Source organism: Seriola aureovittata, chromosome 3, assembly GCF_021018895.1.
Source record: "Seriola aureovittata isolate HTS-2021-v1 ecotype China chromosome 3, ASM2101889v1, whole genome shotgun sequence".
Lineage (NCBI taxonomy): Eukaryota > Metazoa > Chordata > Actinopteri > Carangiformes > Carangidae > Seriola > Seriola aureovittata.
Window position 1 is genome coordinate 10,058,074 of NC_079366.1, and position 14,820 is coordinate 10,072,893.

Genomic DNA, 14,820 nt, shown 5'->3' on the forward strand with positions numbered 1-14,820 from the left:
AGAGTGTGTGAGTGAGTGAATGAGACAAAATTAATATTACTCCACATTTCCACTGTGCCAAAATAACAGAAAAGTTTATTGATTTCACGTCAGAATGAGTTCTAAAAACAGATTCCTGTGTGACAGGTTTTATTACAGTTGGTTGACTACAGGGCTCCTGAGCCTCTCATGTGTTAAAAGTGTGTCTGTCCTCCTCTCCCTCATCCATCGGGTCAAACAGGGTGTCCACCAGGTCTCCGATCAGAGCATACACCTGTCAGATAGATACAGATTTACACATAGGATGTGCATATGACTGTGGGAAACCTCAAACTACTACTACTCCAGTGATTTAGTGTTGCACTTTCTTAAAGTTGGGGGATTCACTAGTGGTAGATAAAAAAAATGGAAGCAGCAGAGGCGAGGACATCCTGATTTATAATCCCTGTATGGGTCAAGCTCCAAAAATACAGAATCCTACATTTCCCACAATACAAGTGGATGGTGCTTTTCATTGGACCAATGAAGAATGTTAAAAAAAAAAAATTAAAGATGCAGAGATATCCTGACTTCGCTAGTGTGGCCCAAGCTCAAAAAATGCAGAATCCTGTATTTCCCATTATGCAACTGGGTGGTGTCTTTCATTATTTCAATGAAAAATGGTCATCAGGGTTATTTTTTTTAAACTTCTGAAAGCTCATGCAATATATTATACAACTCTTTAGAATTAAAAACTGTATTGTATAGATTATTAAAGGATTCACCTTCTGGTGCAGGAGCTTTGTGTAAGTGTTCATCGCCTCCAGCTCTACATCGGAAGGTTGCTGATTGATGCTCTCTGGATGGGTATCAGTCAGTGAGGCAGGCTCATTCCCTTGCTTTTCCTTTTCCATGATGCGCTTCCCCACTTCATCTTTTCTTTTCCCCTTCTTCTTGCTCTCCTTTGTACGCAGGGTAGACAGATATGAAAAATTTACAATTTACTGATGAATCACCATGGACTTTTTACTGAGCATGCAGGATGATGATATTACCAAAATGAGTTGGTTGGTAAGTCGTTTTGTGCATCTTATGTGATGACAAACTACCTCCCACATATTTGATGGCATGTAATATATTTCATGTTCTGTGCTGGTTGATTTAATGTATATCTGTGTGTGTGTGTACCACAGATGGCTTGGACCAGTCCAGGTCCTATTAATTCACACCCTGGGCACACATTTGGAGAGCAGGTGCACATTTTCACACAGTGTTCTGTTACCATGGTACCCTGTGAGTAATAGGCTGTACTTTACCTATGATTCAACCATCACACAGTGGAAAAAAAAACACTCAGCAAAATACACAGTCAAACAGACAAGAGTGTGTCTGAAGTATATTTCTAAATGTAAAATTACATCTTTTCTGTACTTTCTACAGCTCACAGTAGAGACATGAGAAGAGGTGTAAAAGGTCCAGAGCCAGATTCACATCCAGAACATTGTCTATGTGGCGACTAACTGAGCTACAGGACACGTCATCTCATCATCTATAGCTGAACAACACAGTCAGTGTCCTAATTAGAGTTTTCACTCCCTGTGCTGACGATGGAAAGTTGCTTAAATTCAGATTTGTGAACAGGACGATGCAAAGTTCCTGGGTATAATGAGTTGGGTGCATGGAGGATGGGAGCAGGGAAATAATCATCTGCATTAAAATGAATGGGTATGAAGCGACATTTGCTCGCTCGTTATCTCACCCGACCAGTGACACTGCAAAAATATGAATGGCCACTACCATACTCTATTGCTAAGCTACTATAATGGCTTCTCTGGGGGAAAACACTGGATTGGGAGCATTAGTTTCCTACACTTAGTGGAAAGACGGAATAAGGGATGCCTGGTAACCCTCTTTCAAACACACACACACACCCACACAAACATACACACATACACAGACACACACACTCAGGCTAGAAAATAAGCCAGTATATGTATATTTGAGAATGAGGCAGTAAGAGGCCGAGTTGTGTGGAATAGTAACAAGTCAATCGTAACAAAACAACAGAAGCCTGGTGAATGGCAGATAAATGAATGACGAACTGACAGCTTGTTTGAAGTGGGAAAGATGACTCATGATTGGAACAGCTGAAAGTCAGCTGAAGTGATGTGTCATGTCTTAAAAAACATGGTACTTCATTCATGCCCATAATTAAAATACTTGTGAATCTGCTGCCTCTCAGTGGCAAAACATTTTATAATTCTCCATCTTTGTGTTGATGAAGGTGAGTCAGCTTCACAAACACACATATCCTTTCCCCTCACCTCCACTGATTTTTCAGTTGTTGGTGACTTGGACTCTCGTTTGCTGTCATCTTTAAATCTGGACCTGGCCCCACTCCTCTCCTCTTTAGCAGCTGCTCCTCCCTTTTTCTCACTCTTCTCCTCTTTGTTTATATTATCAGCCAAATCTGTGATGTAACAACAGTAGTAAACAGCATGGATTCAATACCCTCACCAATGTATGTCTGAGTGAGTGTGGGAGTCTCACCAGCGTCAGAGATTGGGGATTCATCCTTTTTATCGATCCATGTTTCTCTCTCTGGGAGGCCCAGCAGGTTTCTGAGCCTCATGGCCTCACCAGCCATGGTGTCCAGAAGTTTCTTCCACAGCATCTGTCTGCAGGGGGCACCACACACCACCATAACCTCTGGGCTTACTACACTGAGTGTGCAGTGTGTGGGATGCTATGAAAGAAATGCTACATGACTCATGTGTGTGTATGCCTCACCCTAAAGCTGCTGCTGTTAGATGGGCGTGTTCCGGTTCAGAAGGTTCAGACAGCTGCAGAAGTAGAGAGCTGAGCTGGGCCAGGCTCTTTTCTCTGGTGATGGTGTCCCGAGCTGACTCTTGTTCAGGCAGAGACAGCACAACCTTAAGTGTGGGAACAAATGAATGGATAAATATGTTACATTTTTAATGCATCATCATAGTATGAAATTGTACAGAAGCTTGCACTCTGCATTTATATAGTCTACATCCTTGAATCAACCTGCTACACGTACTTTCCTTGCAATGACCAAGTGTTATTATGTAACACATCACTACATTTTGTCTCTACCTGTCGGAGAGTATCAACAGAGAGGTCCCAGGTGTGGCCTGGATTTACTTCTTGCCACAGTCTCTTCAAGTCCTCCACTGGCTGATGAAGATACCGCAACTAAAACCATGGATCGAGTTAAACAATCTGGAGCAGTAGGTTATAGTATGAACATGTGAACACAAGAGCCCCATGAGACAGTACTATCACGCTATAGGATGATAAACGCCACTATCCCCTTTTAACAACGACGATGCATGTCATTATTTTTATTCATTCCTCAACAGAAGAGAAGAAATATGCATGCACCATATAAAAGGCCAAAAGAGCAGTCATGATCCTAACATTTGGTAAAGCTAGATGTCACTTTGTAAGGAAAAGTCAGTTCCCCTCAATTACAGGTTAGATGAATTGATGATGATGAAAAGGAAGTGGTATTTCAATCTTAATGTTTGGTTACACTTTACAGTGTTGTTTCCAATCGTCCCATCCTTCCTATATCTATCAGAAATTAGCTCAGCAAACTTGTGAGACAGACATGCTCTAAATTCACTAGAGACTAATCTTATCAGCCCCCCAATTAACCCAGTTAAAACCAAGTTCCCACTGCACTGCCATGGCAACATAACCTCTTTTGTACAATGTAGAGGCAACAGTGACTGGTTTAAGGTATTAGCAGTTACAATCTATAATAAGTTAATGAGACTATCAAGAACTGTGATACTGTAGATCAAAAATATAATTGAGGAGAGCTAAATGATTGGGGAGTGAGATAAATTCAGGTTGGGCACGGGCAGCCATAATGGTTCTGATCATACTCTCGCCTACACACAGCGAAATGTCAAACATGATGAATTGGTCCATTAACGGGTCATCTCAAACTGAATCAAGTGATGTGGAGATTTAGACTGAACTAAATATGGACAAAAAGAAAATAATTTGATGCATCAGCAGTACATGTAATCAGGCCACCCTGATGCATAATGAGCAACGTGACTCCAGCTACATTTCAATCAAAGAAACTGAGACCATTTTACATTTCAGGAGCTTTCTTTGTGCACACTGTTGATGTCCTAAGGGGGGTTTGTACAAAGAAGACTGTAAAATTCTATGTGGAAATTGCATCCACCTGTGGGATTTACCTTGGGGTTTTTGTTTCGAAATGTTTGCACCTCAGTGATGTAGAGCTCTGCAGGAGAGCTGGGTCTCTCTGGGGTAAGGACTCCACGCAGCACCTCATACACAATCGACTGACACATTTTCACCATCACTATCTTTTCCAGCTTCGTCTGCTCGTGCACACACAACAAAAACACAGACATAACAAAGAAAACATATGGGTATCTTTTAACGAACACCTTAGTGCCATGTGCCCATGTGTGTTTCTGTCTCTCTTTCACACAGTTGTACATAGTTTAATTGTAAAACTACCTCTACGAAAAGTCTTTGGTCTGCAGTTTTGTCCTGGTAAAGAGCTACTCCCTTCAATGTGACCTGCATGGAGGCTCCTTGCAGCAGCATAGGGTGGGTGTTGAGCTGCCATAGTTCAGTTTTGATGCCTGGCTTCTCTGACTTGAATATAAACTCCAAACGCTGGGTTTCACCTGGAAGGATCACACCTGGATGGGAGGGGAAGCAAAATGGAAAGCAGAAAGGCAGGTTGAGTACTGGTTGACTGACATATAGACAAACAGTGTATGACGTAAGAGTGGTGGCAGCAGGTGTCTGATTATGTGTGTATGTGTGTACCAGAGGAGGAATTGAAGTAGAACTGCGGGTTCATTGTTTGTAATTGCAGGTTAGGAAAGCTGTGTGGAAAGGGAAGCTGATGCCAGCTGTAGAAGATGGCTGTGCTGCCCTCATTGTGTAGCTCCAGGTGGGACGAGGCTGTTTCTCCAGTCAGGGCCTCAAAGAATATTGTGGAACTGATTCCTACTTCTCCCTGAGCAATGAGTGTTGGAGAATACAAAAGGGACAGAAGAAGCAGAAGAAGAAGAAGAAGAAGAAGAAGAAGAATAACAAGAAGAAGCCATACTCCTGATTGATGTTAAGCTACTGACAACAAAACAAACAACAACAAAACATTTTAATTTACAGTGCATCTGCCCCAAGATTTAATGGGTTCATCCCTGGCCCATGCACAATGCACTCACAGACCAACTCACTGTGTAAAGGCCAGTCTGTACCTGGTTAGTGGAAGAGTTTCCAGTCCAGCTAGCAAGCTGCCCACAGAACCTCAAGGCAGGAATGAGTAAAACATCTGACCGAGCATCATCATACTGTTCCAGCGGATCACTGTGAAAGACAATGAGACAGAAATATCACTCTGCTGTTTTGTATTAAAACCACACCAGTGTTTCCAGGTTGTTTTAGTAGAGACCTGGACAATTAAAAGACTGCTTCTTCTTTCCATCTGGGAAACAGCAAAACTGTATCACAGCCAACATCTGGAAAGCAGTGGGACAGACGCAGCTCAGCTGACAAAATCATTATTTCATGGTTGTAATGTGGTCTGACAGAATCAGCATAACTTCAGGTTATTGACAGCCACTGCTCTGTATGATCAGCTATATTCCCATGTAAAATGAGTGGTCACAGAGGGGGTTAAAGGTCACGGAAAGTTGTCTTCTCAACTTTACTGAATGTAATGCAATGTAACTCTACTGCCAAACAGCTCTGACCGTCACGCAGCCTACATCATTGTTTGGAAAAGCTACTTTTACCCTGTACACCCTACAACACCAAGCCAGCAGATTTGGAGACTTTTGGGTGAGACAAACACAGTTTTAGTCTGGACAGAAGACTGAAAGTGAAAGAACAACATGGGTTTCTAAATTACACCAGCTTGGTGTGGAAAGAGTCTCAGTCTGAGTCTGCACCTCCCCAAATAAGATGATCTTATCATAAGATGCTATATTCAAACGCTTCTTGTCAAGCTTGAATTTAGTTTTGCACCAGGAAGCTGTCCTCAAATGTGTCTATAATACATGTTGTGACATGTAACTACAACACACTGTGGACAACTGAGTCCCAGGTTAATGGTAAATATGTGCATTTAGTAATACAAAAGTAACTAAACTAACAACATACAGTATCTATGCTGCTAACAAGAACTAGCAATGGCGTTTATGTCCGGCTTCCATTACTTACAACACAGTTTGAATGACATACGGTATACAGTATAGCAGCTGATTGAATAAGTTGAATGCATCATCAAACTAATGACTCACATACACCGATTGTGTTTCTTAGTGTATTTGGAACAAAGACAGCATTATTGGCCTGATCTTGACATATCTAGTCTAGAAAAAGACTAAACAGTTATCTCTTACAGGTTCTCCTTCTTCTCCTCCCTGTGCATCTTCTCCTCTTCTTCCTTCTCCAGTAAGGGAGTACCACACACCGTGACAAAGGTGAATGTCTTGCCAGCGCCTATCACCTCCAGTCCGTCGATGTCCTGTATTCAAAATGACACAGAGTGGTGCTTTTCAAGGAGAAATTCAGTTGTATATGTCCATTCGACACTCTGGTTCCTTCCTGTTATTGAAAAGTAATACCCAACGTCCTCTTCGGCTCAACATCAATAGATACATATGTCCTGTCTACTCACATCCAGAAAGTACAGACACAGAGGACAAAATTAGGTGTCTGATGAAGCCTTCAATAGGACACGACGAGGTGTTGTGGAACACACTGTCCAGGTATCAATGGCAAACTTAAATCATCAAGGTGTACATGCACTGTCCTTCAGCCTGTTCCAACTCAACTGCTGAGTGAAACATTTCCATTCATATTTGTTCTGTACTTTATTGTAGCTGCTTTACCAGCAGAGCTCTACCACAACATTATGGAATAGGCAGAGTGAAACAGATCCTCCTGTAGTGCAAACCTCTCAACATTTTTCAGTCATTGCTTTCTCTCCAATCTCCCTTACTATTTACCTTCCTCTCTTTTGTCTCTCTTGACAACCCCTCCCTGTCCCCTTCATCTTTCTCTCTCTGTGCACGTATGTCATAAAGCCATGGGCTAGTCAGCTGCTGACAGGACGATCTGTCTCTTTCTGTGTGTTTGTCAGAAGGTACTTCAGACCTCAAATCGCCTCAGCATCACACCACCAGCACCACAGAACACACTGCCAAAGTGTGTGTGTGTGTGTGTGTGTGTGTGTGTGTTTGAAAGAGAGCGCAAAGAGGGAGAGATAGGTGGACAAAGATACCAAGTGATAAATAAAAGATGTCATTTGAATAAACCTTCCCATAACCAACACCTGTTACTTAGTGTGTTAATAGGAGTAAATGGGAACTGGCTGTGCAAAGAAGTGCACATTTGTGTTTATTTGTGTTTAAGTATTTATCCCAGAACCTCCTGCCCCTGCTGATGGAGTCATTGTAATGCAGAGACAGCAGTAAAGCAGGCTCTGTCCCTTTTCTTAGGCTCTGGTACCCCATAGATCTCAACAGAGCTACTCTATGACTTGACACGCTCCAGATTTCATAACTGTACCTTCTCTATTTTAGCATGTATGTGAGCAGACATGAGTATTTATGGAAAGGCTGCAGAGCTTCATTAATCTCATTATGCCTGTGCGTACTGAATGTACATTTTGCCAAGGGCGTAGGTTTGTTTGTATTTTTGGTAGGGACATTTTTCTGTTAGATGGCCAAAATAATATGTGCTCTTGTTCTTTATCTCTCTTTTCTCTTTACTTGAACATGTGTTTGCTGATATAACTTGAATCTGGACGAATTAGTTTGATGTATCACGATTTTCTCCCCGTTTTTAAACAGACATTTTAGATTTTTTTTTTAATAATAGAACGCACAGACCAAAGTTGCTGTATAGATCTTTCAAATAACATAGAAGGGAGTTAAAATGGCAAGACTGTTTTAGATAAATATATTGGCAGGGACAATTCAGCAACACCTTGACATTAGTAGGGCTGTGCGCCTTGCCCATTTGCTGTGGTTTGTTCCCTGTACAGAAAAGCCAGAACAGTGTGCCCAAAGCTGGATGATCACAGGCTGTTTGTGAAGATACAGACTGATTATGAGCAGCTAGCAGCTCCAGCAGCAAGAGACAGAGTGTCCTGAGGGTGTCAGCAGCTTCAGTGGGCTGTGTGGTTGGACGTCGAGTGGTCCAATAATGAAGCTGCTTGTGTTGAAACAAAAGTTGCATAATCAAGACCCGTGCTGTGCCCATGGAATTAGGATCTTGTTCACTGTTAGAGAGAACTGACAACGCTTTAGTGAATAATATGCGATTTAGATTTGAAATTTTCGATTAGATTAGGGGTTTTCAAACTGTTAGGCATGCTTCCTCCTTCCACCATGAGCTTCATCATTGGCACGCAGCTCATGGTGGCTGTTTGAATTAAAAAGCCCATAGCCCCTGATTGCTACAATTTGCATCAAAAATAGCACTCTTTCTCAGAGTCATAACTCAGTCAAATCTCATCACAATGTCTGTCTTAAATAACAACAACAACTCACAGAAGTTCCACAACTTGCCTGAGAATCAAATGAGTAAAATAATAATAATAAAAGTTTACTTTAGCATGAAAGTGATCCAGTGGTAATTGTCTGTACATACATGGGTACATTATAAACAGGAACTGCTTCGGCATACCTTTATGGTGCCAAAGTTTGCCAAAATGTAAACAACTATAGCCAAAAAAAGGTGGTATGCAGAAGGTATGCTGGAGGCAACATACATTATAAATCTAATGGTGTTGTATCAGACAATAACCAGTGCACCCCAAAGTAAGGAAGACTTACAACTTTATATGTTTACTTAGATCCTATAAAGCACTTTGAATAAAAATGTATATGTTATCAAAAACATGTTGGCTAAATGTAGATTAGATGAGTTTCTTGCATGTGGACTCTCTTTGACTGATCATTTGCCATGCTTCATTGGAAATGTCAACAGGCTGCAACTTTTATATCAGAATGATTCATTGTAACAACCTTCTGTGTACTGAAAATACGTAATACATCCAAGGTTCTACTTAAGAATATTATCCCACAGTTAGTAGACTTTCAAGGTAATATTGATATTGATATTTGAGAGTTGAAGAAATTAGATAAAATTTGTGTTACCGGCTTTTTGATGTCCATGTCCCGTAGAACCTCACCGAGCTCCTGACACTGATGCTGTAGGTATGCACTCTGGTCCCAGGTTCGAGAGGCTGGACGCAGAGTCTCAGCACAAATGATTCCTAGAGGATGAAAATGTTCCCACAGAGAGAATACAGTCAGTCTCATAGAGTGCCTGAATTTGCATGTGAGTGTGTGTATGTGTATGTATGTGTGTGTGTGTGTGTGTGTTTGAGTTTTTAAGACTTTGTACCATTTCTCCCATTTGAAGCTTGTGTCAGAGTTACTCTTTATTTAAAGTAATCCCCTCAAAAGAGGGAGACTGTGTCCTCCTTTTCTTCTGTTGTTTGGATTCAACCCGTCACATCCAATTTATGTTACTTATTTCAACATGTTTTGGGTTTTCTCTCTTGATCCCTACTGTGATTGTTAGAGGTGGACAGCTTAACTGTCAGAGAGCATTTTTTTTAACTGGGACACCACTACGTTCCAGGTGCACAAACAGAAGGAAAAGAGTCAAGAATGAGACTGAAAGGGAAAATTGGGACACGGCGTAGGTGTCTGTGTGTACCTGATTCCTGGCGTATGCTGCTCGGTTGTCCAACATGTGTGACAGGTTCCCGTCTGCCCTGCTCTGTCTGAGTCAGAGTGGCTGTGAGGCCACTCATTTCATCTCCATAACGCTGGGGGAGACTCCAAAACTCACTGCCCACACGATAACCCTAAGACATACAAGTTAAGAAAACAATAACACAGATTTTAGATACGAGAGAACTATAATATGAGTCTGACAGATGGCTAACGTCACAGTAGACAAGAGTGTGTCATACATATCCAGAGTGGATGAGTGGCATGACTTGGTTTAGAAATTCCCTCCTCTCCTGAAATTCTCTGAAACGGTTAGCTTGGTTCATCAGTAAATTCTCAACCGGCCTGTCGAGCAAATCTTGACAGAGTGGAGAAGAGCAGCAGATAAATAAAGGGTTAGATAGACAAAGATAAGACATTGATATAGACTTTGGAAATCAAAAGTTTGTTTTTTAAAAAAAGCAAATATCTAGTTCTGTAATTTGCTTCAAATGAGAAACCTGCAGTTGTACACACATGGCTGAAATAATGACACAAATTTGATCTCTGTCTGTTGCCCACCAGATAAAAAGTCCTGCTGCCGTCTGCGCTGCCTCATGTGTGTATGCCAATGTTGCAGGGCATTACTCTGTTTGTTTCTGTGGCCTGGAGAGAGCCCATGCCCTCTTGCCACAGCCTCAGAATGAGATCCCCCTGGGGCCTCAGATGGAGGATCTCTCTGGGACTCGGGTATCTGCTTCACCAGCTGGACGGTGGAGGGAGGACAGACAAAATCAGAAGTGACTAATACAGCAAAGTGAAAATATTTGTATTGCATTTGTTAGTTTGCAGAATGTGTGCTGAATTTACCTCTGTCTCCCCTTTGGCCTCCAGATAACTTCTAAAATCTTCCAAACTACCCAGGATGCTGTGTGGAAGAACCATCCCTTTGTCATCAAACCGGAGCCCTTCCGGCCCTTGAAAGAAAAGTACAGGGATAGAAAAAAATTGAATTTTAGCTTCAAGGATGGATATTATGACCAGAATAACATCTCTTTTTAGAGATAGGAAGTTTTTCAGTAGGTACTGGATGCTATTGTCCATGAGAGCAAAGGAATACAACTTACCTGAGTAGCCCTGAGGCTGAGAGTCAGGGTCCAGATTCACTGAATGAATTTTATGCACACAAGCCATGAGCAGTGGTTTCTGATGGCTCTTAGGTGGCTTTGGTACATGGAGCTGCAATCATATTCACACAGTCAGTTACACATACAACTGCTTTAAAAAGAAATTGCCACACATTGTATTCTATTGGAGGAGCAAAGTTATTAACTAACGGTAAACACTACATATGGATGGAAGTGGGTTTACTTTATTGAGCTCCTGTGGGTGACTGGCCAAAGCCTGGATATCCCTGCCTTTAAGAGTAGAGTCTTTGGACTGGTCATCACCCAAGATGGAAAGCTCCTCTGATGTTTTTAGCTTCTTGTTTTCTAGATACGAGAGGAGAGGAGAACAGTGTGGGAGTGTTTCAGTAATAATATGTTATGTCAAACTGGGTCCTACAATACTTCGAATTAGAACAATACTTAAAAGAATACTTAGTATAATCTCTCTCTGTGTAATCTCTACACACAGAGATTATAATGAATTATGTTGCTTATTAGTGATCCCTTGATTTTAACATTTTAAAAAGTGAAAAGAGGCTCCACTTCATTGTGCACGAGGTACATCAGTGCTGACACACACATACACACAGGCAGAGAGAAAGAGATTACCCTGGAACGCTGACATGGTTATGCAATTCTGTTGATTTGTCTTTATCCAACTGTGCCTGATTAGAGTTTCCATGACCACAACAAAAATTATGAGTCCTTGGCTTTTTGTTAATGTTTCACTTCCCTCACTCCATTTTTTCCCTTCTGCAGGCAAGAAATGCTTTTGGTCAAAAAACATGAAATGCAAAAGCGTTTTTATTTCTTTGCATATAAATCTATCAAAAGCGGAGGATATTGGCCTATATACTGTCTGAGATATTGCGTGTTTCTCCCATTTAAGGCATCACATCCGCATAGGCTCATTGCTTCCCACTCTAACTTTATAAAAACAATGGTAGAATGCAATTGGGCATAATAACCCAAGTATTGTACTTAAAGTACTTTTATATTATGTTATACGTCTACATTTATTAGATTACTTTAGTAACTAATTACTTTGCAGTTTCAGATACATTTGATGATATCGATTTTTATCTATCACACTATACGTTAAGATCAGTTGAGACTATTGTTCACTGGGAGGATTTTCATAAGCTAGCCAAACCGTACATAGAGTAGTTCGTTAAAATTAACCCCACATATCAGTTGCAACCGACATTAGGGTGATATATACATTATTACATCAAAAATTATAATCCATTAATATACTGTACATTATTTTGAAGCAGGCAGTTCTACAAATGAGTTCTACTTGATTCTAATACTTCTATACTTCAGTAACATTTCTAGATGCAGGGCTTTCACTTGTTGCATAGTATTTTTACACTGTGGTTTAGGTAGCCTACTATGGTCAGAGTACTTCTTTCACCACTGTTTAAAAAGAGGTTAAGGTGGAGGGAGGGAAAGAGACAGACAGAAGTGAACGATAGATACGGGAAGTTGTAGCTGACCTGAACGACTCAAAGGTCTGAACTCTTTCTTCTCATCGCGTTTCATTTGGTCTAACCATTAAAGTCACGGATAACTAATGTAGCATTAGCACTGCTAACCAAGCTAGCGCTGTGTTTCAGCTTCTAGTATGTTTTCACTAATCGTAACCAAGGCAACGGAGTCTCAAAACCGTGGAGCTACCATAGATACGAATGAGTCCTTTACTTTCTTACTTTCTGTCTTTTTCGTATTAATCAAAATGATTAACAAAACAAGAATAACAATAAGACAAACAAACAAAAAAATTAACAAATAAATAAAAAATGATTTTAAAAAAAGAGATGCGAGCTTATATAGCCTACAGCTGAGACTGAATCCAGCAGAAATCCTTTTTCTTTCTCTTCTTTCTTTCTTTCTTGTAAATATGTAAATATCATAGCAAAGGTGTGCAAAGATTTAAAAAACAAATATAGCTACATATAATTATAATAATAAAATAATATAATAATAATAACGATAGTAATAATAATAATAATAATAATAACAACAACGATATTAATAATAAAATAGTAATTATAATAATAATAATTATTATTATTCATCTATCATATTAAACTCTTCAGAAACATGCCTATGGTAAATCATGTAAGTAGCTGTATAGCCTACTGCTTCCTCAAAACACAGTGTTCTTCTGAAGAACACAACAACCCCTTCTGTCAATCAGCATGACGCGGATGAACCACGCGGTTGAGGATAGCCTATATAAAGAGAACTGGCATCAGCCTCCGCGCCAGAGACAAGCTTGAGGCCTATAAAACGTAAGACCGCAGTCTACCATCCAGACAAACCCATCTTAGAACGATGGAAATGAGCAGCCTCTCCACCGGCGCACAGACCACCCCAATCCCTGTTCCGCATCAGCTCAGCTGCTCCACCGTAGATGGTTCCCAGTTTCATGGTAATGTGGAAGGGCAGTGCGCCGGGTCCTCCAAAGTCTTACTGGCTTACAAAAACGCATCGCAACACCTGAGCTCTTCGGGGATTAAAGCGGGTTTGGGGATACTCAAAGTAGCCACGTCCCAGTGGAAACAGGAAAAAAAGACGCGCTCGGGGCCCGCCGTAAGGCAACTGTCCGCTGCCAACAGCAGCCATCCCTGCAAGAGATCCCCACTGGATCAGCTGGCGGCTCTGGTCCTTCATGGTCAAACCCGGCAACATCAGATTGGCCACGAGCACCGACAAGATGCCCTTTGCTCCACCAAGCCGCAAAACTGTAAGCGCATCGTAGTTCTTGGTGCGCCACGGGTGGGCAAGACTTCCATCCTGAGAAGATACCTTCGGGACGGATTTGTGGAGGATTACAGTCCCACCTCCGAGGATTTCCTCAGGAAACTGTTTCGTATCCGCGGGGAGACCTACCAAATTGACATCCTGGACGCGTCCAGGGAAAGGGATTTTCCAGCCAAGCGGCGACTGTCTATACTCACTGGTGCGTATTGGCTCAGTCTTAATCTCTGTTCTGCAAAACTTTAAATTCCTTGTCAGTTTTTTATTTGTTCAAAACAGAAGAATTGCTGTAGGAGGTGATAGGTGCATGCGTAAATGCTGAGCTTAATTGTCTCTCTTGAAGAATGCATGCTATGCATACAAATTGTTTTTATTGTGTTTTTGCAGGAGACATTTTTCTTCTCGTATTCAGTCTAGATGACCGGAGCTCTTTCGAAGAGGTGTGCGCCCTGCGAACGGAGATCCTTGCTGCTAAATCCAAACTCACCAAATCCTCTGTGCCAGAGCAGTGCGCACAGCTGCAGGTTCCCTTGTTGGTCTGCGCCAACAAGGTGGATCTCCTCGAGTCTGAGAGAGAAATATCAAAGGCAGAGGTGCTCCAAGCCCTCGGTGATGACTGTGCCTATTTTGAAACATCTGCAAAGGACAGCACTAATCTGGAGAAAGTCTTCGAGACTTTGGCAAAGCGAGGCGGTCTTCCGACTGAAACGGGTCCTTCTCAGCACCGCAAAGTCTCCCTTCGTTCTTACCAGGCGATACGGACTGGCCGTGTGGCGGGGAGGGGGAGCCAGACGCCGGGGCGCGAAGATCCATGCGGCGCCCTGTACCCACTTGCACGTCGGCCGAGTTTTAGCACTGATCTCCGAAAAGTCATTGGACCAAATACGGGAAGGAAGCCCGGCAAAGCACGGGAGAAATGTCAGATTCAATAAGAGTCAAATAGACTATGAGACGAATGAAGAAAGGCATCGATGTCCCCTAAAATATAACTAATGCATTATGGTTGTGTAATTATATGCACGTGAGTTGTTTTTGAAATAAAATCTTTTAATAGTATAATGGCTTGCTTATTAACACTGGATCTATCTATCTATCTATCTATCTATCTATCTATCTATCTATCTATCTATCTATCTATCTATCTATCTATCTATCTATCTATCTAT

General features: G+C 41.5%; 2 protein-coding genes across 3 annotated transcripts; one reads left to right on the forward strand and one right to left on the reverse strand.

Annotated features, from left to right (window-relative positions):
* Positions 1-99: 99 nt before the first annotated feature.
* mycbpap (mycbp associated protein) lies at positions 100-13,468 on the reverse strand. Of its 2 annotated transcripts, none has more exons than XM_056372475.1 (19): positions 13,216-13,468; positions 11,091-11,212; positions 10,847-10,958; positions 10,590-10,696; positions 10,302-10,485; positions 9,983-10,098; positions 9,724-9,874; positions 9,156-9,274; positions 6,390-6,514; positions 5,244-5,352; positions 4,807-4,999; positions 4,489-4,676; positions 4,200-4,346; positions 3,079-3,177; positions 2,749-2,891; positions 2,509-2,636; positions 2,283-2,428; positions 744-920; positions 100-253 (listed from the first exon to the last, which is right to left on the reverse strand). In XM_056372475.1, exons 1-19 carry the CDS (start codon positions 13,322-13,324, stop codon positions 167-169), a joined length of 2,562 nt encoding a protein of 853 aa, XP_056228450.1. In that variant the 5' UTR covers positions 13,325-13,468; the 3' UTR covers positions 100-166. The 2 variants fall into 2 exon arrangements, with proteins under 2 accessions (XP_056228450.1, XP_056228451.1); XM_056372476.1 differs by lacking the exon at positions 13,216-13,468 and adding an exon at positions 12,388-13,204.
* rasd2b (RASD family member 2b) lies at positions 13,329-14,586 on the forward strand. Its single transcript, XM_056373050.1, has 3 exons — positions 13,329-13,341; positions 13,416-13,856; positions 14,042-14,586. The coding sequence occupies exons 1-3, from the start codon at positions 13,329-13,331 to the stop codon at positions 14,584-14,586; spliced, it is 999 nt and encodes a 332-aa protein (XP_056229025.1).
* Positions 14,587-14,820: the final 234 nt, after the last annotated feature.

What these genes read in the sequence shown, in the direction of transcription:
- rasd2b (XM_056373050.1), top strand. An exon ending in GCGACTGTCTATACTCACTG is followed by an intron (nt 13,857 to 14,041) that starts GTGCGTATTGGC and finishes GTGTTTTTGCAG; the next exon opens with GAGACATTTTTCTTCTCGTA.
- mycbpap (XM_056372475.1), bottom strand. Translation starts at nt 13,324, where the DNA reads ATGAAACTGGGAACCATCTACGGTGGAGCAGCTGAGCTGATGCGGAAC. An exon ending in CACTCATCCACTCTGGATAT is followed by an intron (nt 9,875 to 9,982) that starts GTATGACACACT and finishes TGTATGTCTTAG; the next exon opens with GGTTATCGTGTGGGCAGTGA. An exon ending in CAACTGAAAAATCAGTGGAG is followed by an intron (nt 921 to 2,282) that starts GTGAGGGGAAAG and finishes CTGCGTACAAAG; the next exon opens with GAGAGCAAGAAGAAGGGGAA.